The sequence below is a fragment of the Nerophis lumbriciformis genome, linkage group LG22, assembly GCF_033978685.3.
Source record: "Nerophis lumbriciformis linkage group LG22, RoL_Nlum_v2.1, whole genome shotgun sequence".
Lineage (NCBI taxonomy): Eukaryota > Metazoa > Chordata > Actinopteri > Syngnathiformes > Syngnathidae > Nerophis > Nerophis lumbriciformis.
In genome coordinates this window covers 1579040-1598904 of record NC_084569.2, presented here as the reverse complement: position 1 = coordinate 1598904, position 19865 = coordinate 1579040, and the positions used below count along the sequence as shown (strand labels likewise).

At 43.3% G+C, this 19865-nt stretch overlaps 1 protein-coding gene across 1 annotated transcript; it reads left to right on the top strand.

The window, feature by feature from the left end:
• Positions 1 to 286: 286 nt before the first annotated feature.
• On the top strand, positions 287 to 19816 carry chadla (chondroadherin-like a). The gene is made up of 12 exons (XM_061973487.2): positions 287 to 1415; positions 4227 to 4387; positions 4479 to 4631; positions 6850 to 7044; positions 7107 to 7262; positions 10313 to 10458; positions 13535 to 13773; positions 13832 to 14100; positions 14713 to 15049; positions 15767 to 16119; positions 16182 to 16348; positions 19171 to 19816. Exons 2-12 carry the CDS (start codon positions 4382 to 4384, stop codon positions 19631 to 19633), a joined length of 2484 nt encoding a protein of 827 aa, XP_061829471.1. The 5' UTR covers positions 287 to 1415; positions 4227 to 4381; the 3' UTR covers positions 19634 to 19816.
• Positions 19817 to 19865: the final 49 nt, after the last annotated feature.

Below are 19865 nucleotides of genomic sequence, written 5' to 3'. Positions count from 1 at the left end.
TTCAACATAACATTTTAGACTTTCCATTCATCTTCAACCGCTTATCCGGAATGGGGTCGCGGGGACAACAGTTCCAGCAGAGACCCCCAGACTTCCCTCTCCAGAGCAACATTAGCAACTTCCTCGTGGGGAATCCCGAAGCGTTCCCAGGCCAGAGAGATGTAATCCCCCCATCTGGTTTTGGCCTGCCGCGGGGTCTCCTCCCAGTGGGACGTGCAACGAGGACCTCCCTAGGGAGAGGCTCGTGAGGCATCCGCACGAGATGCCCGAACCACCTAAGCTGGCTCCTTTCCAAGCGAAGGAGCAGCGGCTCTACTCCGAGTCTCTCTCGGGTGACTGAACTTCTCACCCTATCTCTAAGGGAGATGCCAGCCACCCTTCTGAGGAAACTCATTTTGGCCGCTTGTATCCGCCATCTTATTCTTTCAGTCATGACCCACACTTCATGACCATAGGTGAGAGTAGGAATGTAGATAGCTCGGTAGGCCGAGAGCTTTGCCTTCTGGCTCAGCTCTCGTTTCGTCACACCAGTGCGGCAGAGAGACTGCAATACTGTTCCGATTCTCCGACTGATTTCCTTCTCCATCTTTCCCTCACTCGTGAACAAGACCCCGAGATACTTAAACTCCTCCACCTGGGACAGAGTCTCGTTCTCTACCTGGACTGTACAAACCATCGGTTTCCTGCTGAGAACCATGGCCTCAGATTTGGAGATGCTGATCCTCATCTTGGGCCATCATATTTGTCTTCTTCAGACTGATAGTCAGGCTGAACTCGTCGCATGCCTTTGCAAAGCGGTCCATCAGGCTCTGTAGCTCTTCTTCTGTGTGGGTGGCCAGAGCAGCGTCATCTGCAAACAGCATGTCTCTGATGGTTACCTCCCGGACCTTGCTCTTTGCTTTTAGGCCAGCCAGGTTGAACAGTCGGCCGTCTGACCGAGTGTGGAGGTAAACACCCTCGGTCGACGATCCGAAGGCGTGCTTCAGCAGAACGGCAAAGAAGATGCCGAAGAGAGTGGGAGCGAGGACACAGCCCTACTTGACGCCACTGCGGATGTCGAAGGCATCAGACGTTGAGCCGTCATATTGAACTGTGCCTTTCATGCCGTCATGGAACGACTTGATCATGCTCAGGAGTCTCGGTGGGCAGCCAATCTTCGCTCGGACTGTGAAGAGCCCATCCCTGCTGACAGGTCAAACGCTTTGGTCAGGTCTATGAAGGCCAGAAAGAGGGGCTTGTGCTGCTCTCTGCACTTTTCTTGCAGTTGCCTGATTGTGAAGACCATGTCAATGGTTGATCTTTCCGAGCGGAACCCGCACTGTGACTCTGGGTATACTCTATCAGCAAGCTTCTGCAGTCTGTTCAGGAGGACGCGTGCAAAGACTTTGCCTACGATGCTTAGGAGAGATATTCCTGTAAGATTACAACTACTGTATTTACTCTTGGTATTATGAAGTCATTCTTATATTTGGACTTTTCTCATAGATTTACTACTTTTTTCTTGTAAGATTATTTGCTCTTGATATTATGACTTTATTTTAAAAAATATATATTTTAATGTTTCCTTACCATTATTGCTATGTTGTCTATTACCATTATTGCTATGTTGTCTATTACCATTATTGCTATGTTGTCTATTACCATTATTGCTATGTTGTCTATTACCATTATTGCTATGTTGTCTATTACCATTATTGCTATGTTGTCTATTACCATTATTGCTATGTTGTCTATTACCATTATTGCTATGTTGTCTATTACCATTATTGCTATGTTGTCTATTACCATTGTTGCTATGTTGTCTATTACCATTATTGCTATGTTGTCTATTACCATTATTGCTATGTTGTCTATTACCATTGTTGCTATGTTGTCTATTACCATTATTGCTATGTTGTCTATTACCATTATTGCTATGTTGTCTATTACCATTATTGCTATGTTGTCTATGACCGTTGTTGGTATATTCATTATTCCTACATTGTTGATACAAATGATTGTTACAGTGTAATAATTATAGTTACCTGTGGTAATGCCACTATAATACAACATTTGTATTTTAATCATTGAACAAAGTAAGAGTGAAACTCATGTGAATAATCACTGAATGGAGAACTGGGGTTGGGATTAAATAATTTATCTTCTTCCCACTCCCTTTCAGGCAAAACTGGACAATCATGCTTACATACTATACATGACCTTTTGCACTATATTCATTGATATTATGTGTTGTCAATGTTGTACTTTTTTATGTCATTGCCTGAAATAAATAAATTAATGCTTATTATTTAAATTTTTTTCCTCTTAATGTTTTTAATTTTTAATTTTGATTTTATTCTTGTAAAATTACAAACATTTTTCTTGTAAAATTTTCAATAATTTTCTCTCAATATTATGAATGTGTTCTTCTAATTTTCTCTTAATATTATAACGTTTTTCTTGTATGATTCCAATTTACTCTCTTTTTATAATGATTTTATTTTAATATTTTAAAAATGTTCTCATTTGTAAAATTATTTTTTTCCTTTAGGATTACAATTTTTTCCTCTTAATACATATTCTTCTAATATTTTGATGTAATTCTTGTGAAAGTACAACTTTTTTTCCCCCAGCTGTTTCCTCTTAAGATTTTGACTTTATTCTTGTAAAATTACTACTTTTTCCTGTTAAGATTGTGACTTTATTCTTTTAAAATTACTCTTTTCTTCTTAAGATTGTGACTTTATTCTAGTAAAATTACTACTTTTTCCTTTTAAGATAGTGACTTTATTCTAGTAAAATGACTACTTTTTCCTCTAAAGATTATGACTTCTTTTAAATTATTTTAAAATGACTCTTTTCTTCATAAGATTGTGACTTTATTCTTGTAAAATGATTACTTTTTCCTTTTAAGATTGTGACTTTATTCTAGTAAAATTAGTATTTTCTTCTTAAGATTGTGACTTTATTCTTGTAAAATGACTTTCCTCATAAGATTCCAACTTTTCCTCTTAATGTTGTGACTTTCTTCTGATATTTAAACTTTATTCCAATCCAGATTGGATTGGTTGACTGAGATGTTGGTGTTGGTTCCCTTCATGACTACTTTATTGGATTGGTTGACTGAGATGTTGGTGTTGGTTCCCTTCATGACTACTTTATTGGATTGGTTGACTGAGATGTTGGTGTTGGTTCCCTTCATGACTACTTTATTGGATTGGTTGACTGAGATGTTGGTGTTGGTTCCCTTCATGACTACTTTATTGGATTGGTTGACTGAGATGTTGGTGTTGGTTCCCTTCATGACTACTTTATTGGATTGGTTGACTGAGGTGTTGGGTTCCTTCATGACTACTTTATTGGATTGTTTGACTGAGATGTTGGTGTTGGTTCTCTTCACGACTACTTTATTGGATTGGTTGACTGAGATGTTGGTGTTGGTTCCCTTCATGACTACTTTATTGGATTGGTTGACTGAGATGTTGGTGTTGGTTCCCTTCATGACTACTTTATTGGATTGGTTGACTGAGGTGTTGGGTTCCTTCATGACTACTTTATTGGATTGGTTGACTGAGATGTTGGTGTTGGTTCCCTTCATGACTACTTTATTGGATTGGTTGACTGAGGTGTTGGTGTTGGTTCCCTTCATGACTACTTTATTGGATTGGTTGACTGAGATGTTGGTGTTGGTTCCCTTCATGACTACTTTATTGGATTGGTTGACTGAGATGTTGGTGTTGGTTCCCTTCATGACTACTTTATTGGATTGGTTGACTGAGATGTTGGTGTTGGTTCTCTTCATGACTACTTTATTGGATTGGTTGACTGAGATGTTGGTGTTGGTTCCCTTCATGACTACTTTATTGGATTGGTTGACTGAGATGTTGGTGTTGGTTCCCTTCATGACTACTTTATTGGATTGGTTGACTGAGATGTTGGTGTTGGTTCCCTTCATGACTACTTTATTGGATTGGTTGACTGAGATGTTGGTGTTGGGTTCCTTCATGACTACTTTATTGGATTGGTTGACTGAGATGTTGGTGTTGGTTCCCTTCATGACTACTTTATTGGATTGGTTGACTGAGATGTTGGTGTTGGTTCCCTTCATGACTACTTTATTGGATTGGTTGACTGAGATGTTGGTGTTGGTTCCCTTCATGACTACTTTATTTGTAGCCGGTGCTTTCTTGCCGCATATGAAGCTGAGAACGGGGCTGAAAATGTAAAACCAAGGTGTTAATTTGCAGTTGGGGGTGCAGGGGTCAGGGGTCAGGAGAAGAAGAATTTACCAAAGACTCGTTTGCTGACTGGACTGCAGACTAGAACACACAAGAAGGAATGTTAAAAACTGCAAAATGTGGCCTTTCATGTCATACCACCACTTGGCTGCTGGACTTGCTGCATGACGGTAAGGCTTCTGCTCCATACTGTTTTCTGCTCTTTGATACAACAAATCTACAATCTTGTAGTTTTAAAGATGTTTTTGTTGCGGCTGACAGATGCATTTCCTGCATGTCCTCCTGGGGACTTTGGTGCTGACATCAGGCGTGCAAGCAGGCAAATGTCCAGCAGTGTGCAGCTGCGACAACACCAAGCTCTCGGCCACCTGCCTTGGGAAGAACCTGACCCAGGTTCCTCCAAGTCTTGAGGAGGTGAGCCTTAAAGATGATGATTCTTTGTGTCATGATCACTGATGCTTAGTACTTGTCATCAATGAAAAGTGCAGAGTAGAAGCAAGACAACTTGAAATATCTTTGACACACAAACATGTTTATTCAAAAGGTAGAGCAGAAGAATGTTATTACACAAAGCCACTCAGCGACTGACTCCCTCTGAACTGCATATATGAATGTAGGATTGTTCTAGAAGAATGGCAGTGAATAATGAGGACCAAGTCAAGTAATGGATGTCCTTAAAGCAACCGCTACACACGTCCTCCACAATTCACCATGACAAAAACACTAAACAGTCAATGGACAGGAGCAAGGACGGGTTGCTACAATCACTGGGGAGTCTGCTTGTATCGCACATGACATCACACACAAGTAAATACTCTGCAGGACTGCTTGTATCGAACATGATATCACACCCAAGTAAACACTCTGCAGGACTTCTTGTATTGCACAGGATATCACACACAAGTAAACACTACAGGACTACTTGTTTCGCACATGATATCACACACAAGTAAACAATCTGCAGGACTGATTGTATCGCACATGATATCACTCACAAACACTCCGCAGGACTGCTTGTGTCGCACATGATATCACACACAAGTAAACACGCTGCAGGACCGCTTGTATCACACATGATATCACACACAAGTAAACACGCTGCAGGACTGCTTGTATCACACATGATATCACACACAAGTAAACACTTTGCAGAACTGCTTGTATCGCACATGATATCACACACAAGTAAACATGCTGCAGGACTGCCTGTACCGCACATGATATCACACACAAGTAAACACACCGCAGGACTGCTTGTATCACACATGATATCACACACAAGTAAACATGCTGCAGGACTACCTGTATCACACATGATATCACACACACAAGTAAACACGCTGCAGGACTGCTTGTATCGCAAATTATATCACACACAAGTAAACACTTTGCAGAACTGCTTGTATCGCACATGATATCACACACAAGTAAACACTCTGCAGGACTGCTTGTATCACACATGATATCACACACAAGTAAACACTCTGTAGGACTGCTTGTATCACACATGATATCACACACAAGTAGACACGCTGCAGGACCGCTAGTATGGCACATGATATCACACACAAGTAGACACGCTGCAGGACCGCTTGTATGGCACATGATATCACATGCAAGTAGACACGCTGCAGGACCGCTTGTATGGCACATGATATCACACACAAGTAGACACGCTGCAGGACCGCTTGTATGGCACATGATATCACACACAAGTAGACACGCTGCAGGACCGCTTGTACGGCACATGATATCACACACAAGTAGACACGCTGCAGGACCGCTTGTATGGCACATGATATCACACACAAGTAGACACGCTGCAGGACTGCTTGTATGGCACATGATATCACGCACAAGTAGACATGCTGCAGGACCGCTTGTATGGCACATGATATCACACACAAGTAGACACGCTGCAGGACCGCTTGTATGGCACATGATATCACACACAAGTAGACACGCTGCAGGACTGCTTGTATGGCACATGATATCACACACAAGTAGACACGCTGCAGGACCGCTTGTATGGCACATGATATCACACACAAGTAGACACGCTGCAGGACCGCTTGTATGGCACATGATATCACACACAAGTAGACACGCTGCAGGACCGCTTGTATGGCACATGATATCACACACAAGTAGACACGCTGCAGGACCGCTTGTACGGCACATGATATCACATGCAAGTAGACACGCTGCAGGACCGCTTGTATGGCACATGATATCACACACAAGTAGACACGCTGCAGGACCGCTTGTATGGCACATGATATCACACACAAGTAGACACGCTGCAGGACCGCTTGTATGGCACATGATATCACACACAAGTAGACACGCTGCAGGACCGCTTGTATGGCACATGATATCACACACAAGTAGACACGCTGCAGGACTGCTTGTATGGCACATGATATCACACACAAGTAGACACGCTGCAGGACCGCTTGTATGGCACATGATATCACACACAAGTAGACACGCTGCAGGACCGCTTGTATGGCACATGATATCACACACAAGTAGACACGCTGCAGGACCGCTTGTACGGCACGTCCTACATACAAGCCGATAGATGTTATTTGCTGATACGGGATGGGATGATGCTGATGTTTTCCCACAGAGCACGGTCATGCTGGACCTGAGCAACAACAATGTGCAGGTGCTGGCGAGAGGAGCCTTGGTGGGCACGCCCCACCTGACGCACCTGAGCCTGCAGCGGTGCAACATAGTGCAGGTGAAGGAAGGGGCCTTCCGCACGCTGGGCCGCCTGCTCTCCCTCAACCTGGCCCACAACAACATCCAGGTCCTTTACCAGGTGGGTTAAGCACACGGAGACCGAGGTGATGGTTCACGCCTGATTGGCCCGGACTTTTGCAGGAGTCCTTGGACGGCCTGTCCTCCTTGAAGGAGCTTCACCTGGACCACAACCGCCTGGAGGAGATCCAGCCTGGGGCCTTCATGCAGCTGGGCTCTGTCAACATGCTGGCTCTCTCCCACAACCAGCTGGTCTACATCCCCAACATGCTCTTCCAGGTACTCCTCTGACAATAACCAGCCAGGGATGGAGAATGCAGAACATGTGGTAGTTAAGGTGGTGTCTCTCCAGAGGGAGGGGGCGTGACAGGCGGACGGACGGGTAAAGGGGTGGGTGTGGGGGTGGGTAACTCGGCCTGTCACCATCACGTCTCCACCTCATCGCTGAATGGCGATATACTAGTCCTAGTTACCTGAGATACTAAGTATGTCATTATTATGACTTACTAAGTCAAAATAATGACTTACTAAGTCACAATAATGACAAAATAATGACTTACTAAGTGAAATGAATGACTTACTGTAGTAAGTGTTTGCAATAAGTGTTTGAAAAAAAGAGTTAAAAGTGGGGCCACATGCTGACTTATGTTCAACTCATCATGCTTAATTTATTACAGCATTTGGGAAGCCTGTAGTTGATTTTTATTATGTAAATGTTAAATTTTTATCAACATGTGATAGCAGGGACCCTGCCATTCAAAACTAGGCTGCTCCATTACTAATGATTCATGTAACTATAGCTGAACAAATACTACAATAGCAATAGGAGAGACTATTCATCCCTGAACACCATGGAGTTCATGTAGGCTTTATGATGCACTTACATTATTATATCAACTATCAGAGACAGAAACTCTTCATTTAACATAATGTCCCTTTTTGCTGCTTCAACACAGAAAAAGATCAAGTGAAATAACTTAGTTGTTAACTGTAGGTCAATAATGCTTGTTTCTCTCAGACAGACAGAGCTTTGCTGTCCGTTTCATGTGGGGCGCACACACACACCGCACAGTGAGCTAACGTTACGCTAAAAGCTAATTAGCCTTCACCTCAAGGACTGCGAGCGAGCTGAGCTGCCGCTTATGTTTCTAGAAGGTCAACGGGCTCATAGTGATGTTACTAGTAGTGGAGTTGTAGAGGACTGTAATTTGGGGAGAGTCCGCTGCCTTATGCTTACGTGCTAAATACCTTTCTGCTCACCCCACCGCAGGAGCACTGACTCCACGTGCTCTGAATACTCACTGCTGATAGGCTGTTACCGCTCTGAATACTCACTGCTGATTGGCTGTTACATGCGCTCTGAATACTCACTGCTGATAGGCTGTTACCGCTCTGCGTGTAACCAATCAGATGGTTGTGTGGGTGGGACAATGCTGGGTACTGACAGAGGCAGAGGCAGAACGAAGCCTAGCAGCTTGTTAAGACTTTAGTTTAGGCGGTGTGGCCGCCTTAACAACAAAGCGCTGCGGGAAACCCTGCAATGAACTGAAGGATCATCAAATCTTGTCATTAAAATTAGTGGAGTCCCAATTTTCACTTCAGATGCAAAACTAATATTAGGTACCGATACTGATCTGACGCGATATCAGCTTCAACTTTTTTGGCCAAGTATGTTCACCGCGCATGGAATTTGACTCGGTGTTCTCTTTGTTCCATGTAAGAAATGAAGACACAAATGTGACAACTATGAGAGAGACAGCGCCATCTTGTGTAGAAAAAGATGAAAGAGCACAGAAGTGAAGCAAGCAGCTGCTACCTCCGTGCTTCCAGCAGCCAGACAAACTAATGATACTCCCTAGTGTGTCAATCCGGGGTGTACCCCGCCTTCCGCCCGAATGCAGCTGAGATAGGCTCCAGCACCCCCCACGACCCCGAGAGGGACAAGCGGTAGCAAATGGATGGATGGATGGACACATCGCACCGTGCACTGACACTTATTATAACTTTAGGTTGAATTGTTTTTGGTGACACCTACTGGCCACAATAATTCATTAGATCGATCTAAAGTTGAATGATGCGGACACCTTTGTTCCTGGATACTTTCTAATACTGCCTTGGAGACTTTGTGTGTGTACGTAATATGCAACTATAATGATTTGATACTTGTTTTTATTGACTAATATTATTATTATAATTTTGGCGACACTTAGTGGCCACAATAATTCATTAAATTAATCTCATGATGTAGTAAATTGAATGATGTGGACACGTTTGTTCCTGGATACTTTCTAATACTCTCTTGGAGTCTTTGTATGTGTATATTTTATTTTATTACATATTTATTTTATTTTTCTTCTTTAATTTCTTCACTTCTTAAGTTTTCTGACTCTGGAAGTTTTTCCTTTTTTTCCACTCATATTTGCTTTTTTTTTAACAGCTTTTTCTTCTTGTTTTATTATTAATTATATATTTGATTTTATTACGTAGGTAGTTTATGTTTCTTCTTTAATTTCTTAATTTTTCATCCTCTTGTAATTGTTTTCGTTTTTTCACTCATACTTAATTTTTTTCATCACCTTTTTATTCTTGTTTTTAAATATTAATGAAATATTAAATGTTATTACGGTACATATTTATTTAAATTTTCTTCTTTCATTTTTTTCCTTCATTTTCTTTCTTGTGTAATTTTTTTATTTTCCTTTTTCAATGATATTTGCATTTTCCAACACATTTAGTTTTCTTTTTGATTAATTCATATTTAATTTTTTGTACATATTTATTTTACTTTTCTTCTTTCATTTCTTAATTTCCTTCCTACTGTAATTTTTTTCTTTCTTTACTCATAATTTTCACATTCAAATGAAATATTGAATTTTTATTACATATTTATTTTAATTTTCTTCTTTAATTTTTACATTTCTTAATTTTTCATCTTACTGTAGTTTTTTGTTTTTTTCCACTCATATTTAATTTTGTCAACACCTTTTAATACTTCATTTTTATTATGTATATATTTTAATACATATTTATTTTGTATTTAATTTTTCTCTGTCTTTGTTTTTCTTCCTATGTAGGTTTTTTCCACTTGTTTGCTTTTTACAACACATTTGTATTTTTTTTTTTTATTATTGATTGAATATTTCATTTAATTACATCTTAATTTTAATATAAGGTGATGTTGATGAATGGAAGATAAAGAGTAGCAAGATGGTGTTCATATAAGGTGATGGAAGATAAAGAGTAGCAAGATGGTGTTGATAATAAAGTTGGAGTGATGGTGCAAATAAAAGATGAATGAAAACATCTCCATGTTTGCTGTGCTCCTTCAGGGCCTGCAAAACCTGAAGTGGCTCAGCCTGAGCCGTAACTCCATCAACAACTTGGCCCCTGAGGCCTTTGCCAGCCTGTTGGCCCTCAGGCGCCTCAGTCTGGACCACAACCAGCTGCAGTTCTTCCCCACGCAGGCCATGACCAGGTAGGAACTTCAGGGTCGTATGCCATTTCCATTGGAACTCATTCATTTCACTTTGATACCTTTCACATTTGAATGGATACGGTACTAATTTTCTGTACTATTGTGTTCATAAATGTCAACTGTTTGACAATAAAATCTCTTTTTTGAATTCACATTGAACTAATAACTGTGAGGTCCAGTTGTTGTAGTTGTCTTCCACTTCTAGCTCTCATTTGCAAGCATTACACAGCAAACTCTGCATGCACTTGCAATTACAAGACAGCAGATGGCAGTTGTGAGAGAGAGAGAGAGCTGCCCAAGTCAATATCAACATTTATATAAATGTATGCGTGTATATACACTACCGTTCAAAAGTTTGGGGTCACATTGAAATGTCCTTATTTTTGAAGGAAAAGCACTGTACTTTTCAATGAAGATAACTTTAAACTAGTCTTAACTTTAAAGAAATACACTCTCTACATTGCTAGTGTGGTAAATGACTATTCTAGCTGCAAATGTCTGGTTTTTGGTGCAATATCTACAGAGGTGTATAGAGGCCCATTTCCAGCAACTATCACTCCAGTGTTCTAATGGTACAATGTGTTTGTTCATTGGCTCAGAAGGCTAAATGATGATTAGAAAACCCTTGTGCAATCATGTTCACACATCTGAAAACAGTTTAGCTCTTTACAGAAGCTACAAAACTGACCTTTTTTTGAGCAGATTGAGTTTCTGGAGCATCACATTTGTGGGGTCAATTAAACGCTCAAAATGGCCAGAAAAAGAGAACTTTCATCTGAAACTCGACAGTCTATTCTTGTTCTTAGAAATGAAGGCTATTCCATGCGAGAAATTTCTAAGAAATTGAAGATTTCCTACAACAGTGTGTACTACTCCCTTCAGAGGACAGCACAAACAGGCTCTAACCAGAGTAGAAAAAGAAGTGGGAGGCCGCGTTGCACAACTCAGCAAGGAGATATGTACATTAGAGTCTCTAGTTTGAGAAACAGACACCTCACAGGTCCCCAACTGGCATCTTCATTAAATAGTACCCGCAAAACACCAGTGTCAACATCTACAGTGAAAAGGCGGCTGCGAGATTCTGGGCTTCATGGCAGAGTGGCAAAGAAAAAGCCATATCTGAGACTGGCCAATAAAAGAAAAAGATTAAGATGGGCAAAAGAACACAGACATTGGACAGAGGAAGACTGGAAAAAAGTGTTGTGGACGAATAAATCCAAGTTTGAGGTGTTTGGATCACAAAGAAGAACGTTTGTGAGACGCAGAACAACTGAAAAGATGCTGGAAGAATGCCTGACACCATCTGTTAAGCATGGTGGAGGTCATGTGATGGTCTGGGGTTGCTTTGGTGCTGGTAAGGTGGGAGATTTGTACAGGGTAAAAGGGATTCTGAATGAGGAAGGCTATCACTCCGTTTTGCAACGCCATGCCATACCCAGTGGACAGTGCTTGATTGGAGCCAATTTCATCCTACAACAGGACAATGACCCAAAACACACCTCCAAATTGTGCAAGAACTATTTAGAGAGGAAGCAGGCAGCTGGTATTCTATCGGTAATGGAGTGGCCAGCGCAGTCACCAGATCTGAACCCCATTGAGCTGTTGTGGGAGCAGCTTGACCGTATGGTACGCAAGAAGTGCCCATCCAACCAATCCAACTTGTGGGAGCTGCTTCTAGAAGCGTGGGGTGCAATTTCTCCAGATTACCTCAACAAATTAACAGCTAGAATGCCAAAGGTCTGCAATGCTGTAATTGCTGCAAATGGAGGATTCTTTGACGAAAGCAAAGTTTGATGTAAAAAAAAATCTTATTTCAAATACAAATCATTATTTCTAACCTTGTCAATGTCTTGACTCTATTTTCTATTAATTTCACAACGTATGGTGGTGAATAAGTGTGACTTTTCATGGAAAACACAACATTGTTTGGGTGACCCCAAACTTTTGAACGGTAGTGTATATATATATGTACTTTTGTTGTTTTTTGAAACGTGGATTGGATGTATATATTTGTCAATATATCTGTTTATATATATATATAGTATATGTATACAATATAACTAATGTAATGTATTTATATATATATTTATATATAATACATATATAACGTGTATATATATATATATATATATACATATATATATATTTATGTATATATTATATATACATATTTATGTATATATTATATATACGTAATATATGTAGTGTTTATGTATATTATATGGACAAATATATAAAATATGTATTTATATATAGATATATATATATATACATATACACATATAAATATATATGTACTTGATATATATGTTATATATTATACATACATAATATATATAATATTTATATATATATTATATGGACAAATATATATAAATATGTATTTATATATATACATATACACATATAAATATATATTTATATACATACATATATTTATACACATATATATGAATATATGTATATATTTATTACAATATATATATATATATATATATATAATAACTGGGATTTATATAGCGCTTTTCTAAGTACCCAAAGTCGCTTTACATGTAAAACCCATCAATCATTCACACCTGGTGGTGGTAAGCTACTTTCATAGCCACAGCTGCCCTGGGGTAGACTGACGGAAGCGTGGCTGCAATTTGCGCCAACGGCCCCTCCGACCACCACCTATCATTCATCATTCAGTTCACTGGTGTGAGTGGCACCGGGGGCAAAGGGTGAAGTGTCCCGCCCAAGGACACAACGGCAGCGATTTTTTTGGATGGTAAGAACCTGCAACCCTCAGGTTTCTGGAACGGTTGCTCTACCCACTACGCCATGCTGCCCCATATATATATATATATATATATATATATATATATATATATATAGTTTTCAAAACATATGAGTAGACAGCATGTGGCTGACATAAAGAGAATATTTCAACAAATGTCATTATTGTGTTTTGGAGTCTGCAGATTCATTTTTTCATACACACGAATATAAAAGAAAAGTTCTTGCAACATGCATTTTCCTGTTAATGGACCTCACATTCCTCCCCACGACTTGAGATGGTTTTGGCACCTTCCAGAGCCCGTGAGGTGACCCGTCTGGACATGAGCCACAACCCCATGGTCTACCTGGGAGAAGAGTCCGTCTCCATGGCCAAGCTCACACACCTGTACCTGGACCACATGTCCCTGCAGGACCTCTCAGAGCAGGCCTTGTCCCAGGCCCCCATGCTCTCCCACTTGGACCTGAGCCACAACCAGCTGCGCTACCTGGACCCTCTCTCGGGCCCCAACAACCTGGCCAGCCTCAACCTGACAGGTACGCTGTGACGTGTGGAGCCCAGCAGGTGTCTTCATCTTTTCCACGCTCCCTCCAGCCAACCCCGTCTACTGCAGCTGCTACATGCGGCCCCTGAGGACCTGGGCCAGCCAGGCCGCCGTCCGGCTGCTGGGGGCCTGCGCCGGACCGCCTCACCTGTCCGACGAGCCGCTGACAGCCGTGGCTGCCGCCGACATGCGTTGCCGCAGCAACGGGGACCCGCTGAAGGAGGAGTTTGAGGAGGAGGTGATGGCGGGCGGCGGCGCACCGACACCTGCGGCAAAGACCAAGGGCCACGTCAGATGTCCCCTCAACTGCCATTGTGATGTGAGTCCCAGTATCAGACCACCCATCTGAAATCTGTCCTGCAGTCTTTACTTGTGTGTGATATCATGTGCGATACGAGCAGTCCTGCAGAGTGTCTACTTGTGTGTGATATCATGTGTGATACAAGTAGTCCTGCAGTGTGTCTACTTGTGTGTGATATCATGTGCGATACAAGCAGTACTGCAGGGTTTACTTGTGTGTGATATCATGTGTGATACAAGCAGTCCTGCAGCGTGTCTACTTGTGTGTGATATCATGTGCGATACAAGCAGCACTGCAGTGTTTACTTGTGTGTGATATCATCTGCGATACAAGCGGCCCTGCAGAGTGTTTACTTGCGAGTGATATGATGTGCGATACACCGTGTTTACTTGTGAGTAATATCATGTGCGATACAGCGTGTTGACTTGTGAGTGATATGATGTGCGATACAGCGTGTTTACTTGTGAGTAATATCATGTGCGATACAGCGTGTTTACTTGTGAGTAATATCATGTGCGATACAGCGTGTTTACTTGTGAGTAATATGTGCGATACAGCGTGTTTACTTGTGAGTAATATCATGTGCGATACAGCGTGTTGACTTGTGAGTGATATGATGTGTGTGTGCAGGTAGACTGGCATCACGCCACATGTGAGAACGGAGGTCACACCAGAGTCCCGCGAGGCTTTCCCGCCAAAACGCAGCTCCTGGACCTGCGCAGCAACCACTTCCACGTCCTGCCTGCCAACAGTTTCCCAGGCAGCAGCCAGGTGGTCTCTCTGCACTTGGACTCATGCAGGATCCAGGAGGTGGAAGGAGGTTCCCTGCGAGGGATGAAGAAGCTCCTCTACTTGTATCTCTCTGACAACCAGCTCACCTCCCTGCCTCCTGACGCCCTGGCAGGTGCGCCCCAGCTCAGCTACCTGCACCTGGAGGGCAACCACCTGGCACACTTCCCTGGAGCAGGTCAGTCCGCCCTCTGCTGGTCTGCAGAGGTACTGCTGGGAAATATTGCCTTTATGTTGAGATAATAAATAAATAGAGTAGTTAATAGTTAATTTAATTTATACATAATAATGTCTGTTAATTTAATTTATAGCTAGAATTCACTGAAATTCAAGTATTATATATAAATATATATATATATATATATATATATATATATATATATAAAATAAATACTTGAATTTCAGTGTTCATTTATTTACACATACACACACATAACACTCCTCTCTACTTATTGTTGTATTTGAAGTGCAATGCTTTGCAGCCAGTAGCACAGCCTATGAAGGAGCATAGGTATGGGCAGCATCTGTGACATTTAATTTGCAGGAAAGGAGTGAATTTAGGGTTGAATTGTCCATCCTCGTTCAATTGACAGTTGGTGATTAGGACTATAGTTTCTAGCTAGCAATTAACATGTCGGCTAGCGATTAACCCACCAGTTGACAGCTAGTTATTAGCGCAGTAGTTGCCATTTAGCAATTAGCATGTTAGTTGCCAGCTGGCGATTAGCGACTGGATACAGGTATTACGGAGTTTCCTCTTTGTGTATATTTGCAAAGCCCAATAAGAAGGTCTTTTAGGAGCAGTTTCAGGTACAATACCACCAGTTCTATAAGTTGGGGGCCCTATCAGTCTAGGCCCCTGGTCTGGTAAAGGTTGACTTTGTTTCTTCTCCAGCGATGAGACTCCTCCCAGGCCTGTTCGCATTACACCTGGAGAGAAACGCTATCTCCAAGCTGGAGCCGTCTGGTCTGCTGTCCTCGGTCTCGCCCGGACTGCGAGAACTCTACCTGAGCAACAACACCATACGCTTGGTGCCAAGAGGTGCTCTGGACTCCGCCTTCCTTGGCAAACTTCACCTGGCTGCCAACAAACTCACCAAGGTTCCAAGCGCCGCCCTGTCCAGGACCCCCGGTCTGGAGGAGCTGAACCTGTCCCACAACCGCATTCTGTCCGTAGGACCCAACGCCTTCAAGCCGCTCTCCCAAAGTCTGAAATGGCTCTACATGGACCGGACCAACACTGAGAAGGTATGCGGTTCAGAACCGGGGAGCGGGTACACTATTTACCAAACTGTGGTCACTCCTTCCAGATGTCCAGGGACGCCCTGGCAGGACTTGGTCCAGGACTGAAGACTCTCACCCTGAGAGGGAACCGGCTGAAGGAACTTCCCCACTTGCACTGGCTCACCGGCTTGGAGGTGCTGGACTTGCAAGGCAACCCCCTGCTGTGCGACTGCACCTTGCTGCCCCTGCGCAGGTGGGTGCACCTTATGGTTCTCCTTGTGCTAAAGTGCTAAATGCCAGGTTAGCATCTTGGCTAAAGACAATCACATGACCCATAGCTTGTCGCTGATTGGAGGATACAGTCGTTGGCGGAAAGGACTTTTTTTACTTCCAGCCTTTCGCAGGCCACATTAAAATAATGTGGCAGACCACATAAAATGGTGCGGCGGGCCAAATTTTAAAGAGAAAGCCACCTTAAAATGAAATGGAGGTCCAAAATAAAGTGAGGTGGTGGGCCACTTTAAAATGACATAGTGAACCACATTAAATGAAGTGGCAGACCACATCAGGAATATGTGGCGTGCCACCTTCAATTAATGGTACAGGCCACCTCAAAATTAAGTAAAGGTCCACAATATAATGATGTGGCAGGCCACGTTAGAGCTATGTCGTGTACTACATTAAAATTATGGGACAGGCCACATTCAAATGACGTGTACGTCCACAATAAAATGATGTGGGGGGGCCAAAATGAAATGATGTGGCGGACCACATTAGAATGATGTGGCGGACCACATTCAAATGACGTGTACGTCCACAATAAAATGATGTGGCGAACTACATTAGAATTATGTAGCGTACTACATTTAAATTATGGTACAGGCCACATTAAATGAAGTGTAGGTCCACAATAAAATAATGTGGCGGGGTACTTTAGAATTGATTGATTGATTGAGACTTTTATTAGTAGATTGCACAGTTCAGTACATATTCCGTACAATTGACCACTAAATGGTAACACCCGGATAAGTTTTTCCACTTGTTTAAGTCGGGGTCCACGTAAATCAATTCATGGTACAAATATACTCCTCTCTGAGCTGCCACCTTAACGTGGTAGAGGAGTTTGCGTGTCCCAATGATCCTAGGAGCTATGTTGTCCGGGGGCTTCTATGCCCCCTGGTAGGGTCTCCCAAGACAAACAGGTCCTAGGTGAGGGATCAGACAAAGAGCAACTCGAAGAATTCTATGGAATGCATCAACAAGGACTCAGATTTCCCTCGCCCGGACGCGGGTCACCGGGGCCCCACTCTGGAGCCAGGCCCGGAGTTGGGGCACGATGGCGAGCGCCTGGTGGTCGGGCCTGTCCCCATGGGGCCCGGCCGGGCACAGCCCGAAGAGGCAACGTGGGTCCCCCCAACAATGGGCTCACCACTCATGGGAGGGGCCATAGAGGTCGGGTGCAGTGTGAGCTGGGCGGCAGCCGAAGGCAGGGCACTTGGCGGTCCGATCCTCGGCTACAGAAGCTAGCTCTTGGGACGTGGAACGTCACCTCACTGGGGGTGAAGGAGCCTGAGCTAGTACGCAAGGTAGAGAAGTTCCGGCTGGATATAGTCGGACTCACCTCGATGCACAGCAAGGGCTCTGGAACCAGTTCTGTCGAGAGGGGCTGGACTCTCTTCCACACTGGCGTTGCACGCAGTGAGAGGCGACGAGCTGGGGTGGCAATTCTTGTTTCCCCCGGCTCAAAGCCTGCACGTTGGAGTTCAACCTGGTGGACGAGAGGGTAGCCTCCCTCCGCCTTCGGGTGGGGGGACGGGTCCTGACTGTTGTTTGTGCTTACGCACTAAACCGCAGTTCAGAGTACCCACCCTTTTTGGATGCACTCGAGGGAGTACTGGAGAGTGCTCCCCCGGGTGATTCCCTCGTTCTACTGGGGGACTTCAACGCTCATGTTGGCAACGACAGTGAAACCTGGAGAGGTGCGATTGGGAAGAATGGCCGCCCCGATCTGAACCCGAGTGGTGTTTTGTTATTGTTCCTTAAGGCTCTGGATGCTGTGGGGCTGTCTTGGTTGACAAGACTCTGCAACATCGCGTGGACATCGGGGGCAGTACCTCTGGATTGGCAGACCGGGGTGGTGGTTCCTCTCTTTAAGAAGGGGAACCAGAGGGTGTGTTCCAACTATCGTGGGATCACCCTCCTCAGCCTTCCCGGTAAGGTCTATTCAGGTGTACTGGAGAGGAGGATACGCCGGATAGTCGAACCTTGGATTCAGGAGGAACATAGGGGTGGTGGGGGTGGATGTGGTTTTCGCGGGTTTTGGTGAGGTTGAGAACAAAGACCAGAGATGTACAAAGAATCCCCCGAATCCTGTGTTGGCCGCAGGGGGTCCAGGTGATGCGGTGAAGACCCTCAGGGTTTCGGGAGAGGTTAGGAGGACCTCCGCACTGCTGACTTTAATGGCGGCCGGGGTGTCGCTGTCCTCACCGGTGTCGAGCCGCCGACCGCTGGAACGCAGGTGAGCCCGGGTGGTGATGAACAAGTGAGAGCTGGCGTAGGTGGACAGCTAATGTTTTTAGCATAGCATGTTGTTGCTAGCTTCCTCTGCGTCGTTAACAACAACATTGCTAGGCTTCGCCAGGCTACACAACATTAACCGAATGGTTACTGGTCCAGGGTTTAGTTCAGTGTCTCCTGAGAGTAGAAGTAATAGTAAAATTGTTGATCTTCGGTCTATCCTTCCAGTCAGGGGCTTATTTCTTCTGTTCAGATCTACTGTGAGACATGAGTGGATCACATTACATCCGAAACCCGGATGTTTCGTCGTGGAGGTAAAAATCACTGTGTTCTACCTTTTTTTCCTCGTTCACGACTCTCATTCTTCAGAGGGTTTTGTATCCGTGGTGGTTTCAAATATAGGACTATGTAGCGTGCCACGTTAAAACCATAGGACAGGCTGCTTTAAAATGAAGTGTAGGGCCACAATAAAATGATGTGGCGGGCCACAAGAAATTGAGCAATGTTTGAAGATGTGCTAATGAAGCCAATATTTCCTGACACAGTTTCTTTGCACAGGTGGATGGACAACGTGAGCATGGAGGTTGGTGCCACCTGTGGCCACCCTGCACACCTGAAAGGTCAGAAGGTCAGGGATGTGGAGCTTTTTAAGTCTTGTAGTCCAGCAAGTGGCTCTGCTTTGGACACTAAAGGTCTTGTGGTCCCCGCTCAAGTAAAGCTCAAACAAGCCCGAGTGAACCTGGTGAAAACTAAACCTGGGAAGAACCTGGTGAAGACTAAACCTGGGAAGAACCTGGTGAAGGTTAAACCTGGGAAGAACCTGGTGAAGACTAAACCTGGGAAGAACCTGGTGAAGACTAAACCTGGGAAGAACCTGGTGAAGACTAAACCTGGGAAGAACCTGGTGAAGACTAAACCTGGGAAGAACCTGGTGAAGCAGTCCAAGGCAACGAAGAAGAAGATTGAGAGGAAACCTGGAGGAGTAACCGTGTCGAAAAAGAAAAAACTGATGAACAATTAAAATATTGATTTGGTAGCGTTTTCTTTGATGTGCTGAGCATGTTACAGACTGACAACATTTGCTGTGCAAGAGTCTTCTATGTGTGTGTATTGTGTGGTGTATGAATCAAATAGTCAATAAAACAATGTATATTGTGTGGTGTATGAATGAAATAGTCAATAAAAACAATGTATATTGTGTGGTGTATGAATCAAATAGTCAATAAAACAATGTATATTGTGTGGTGTATGAA

Coding starts and splice junctions, on each gene's coding strand:
- chadla (XM_061973487.2), top strand. Junction 16,120..16,181: donor ACCGGACCAACACTGAGAAG/GTATGCGGTTCA, acceptor CACTCCTTCCAG/ATGTCCAGGGACGCCCTGGC. Junction 16,349..19,170: donor ACCTTGCTGCCCCTGCGCAG/GTGGGTGCACCT, acceptor TTCTTTGCACAG/GTGGATGGACAACGTGAGCA.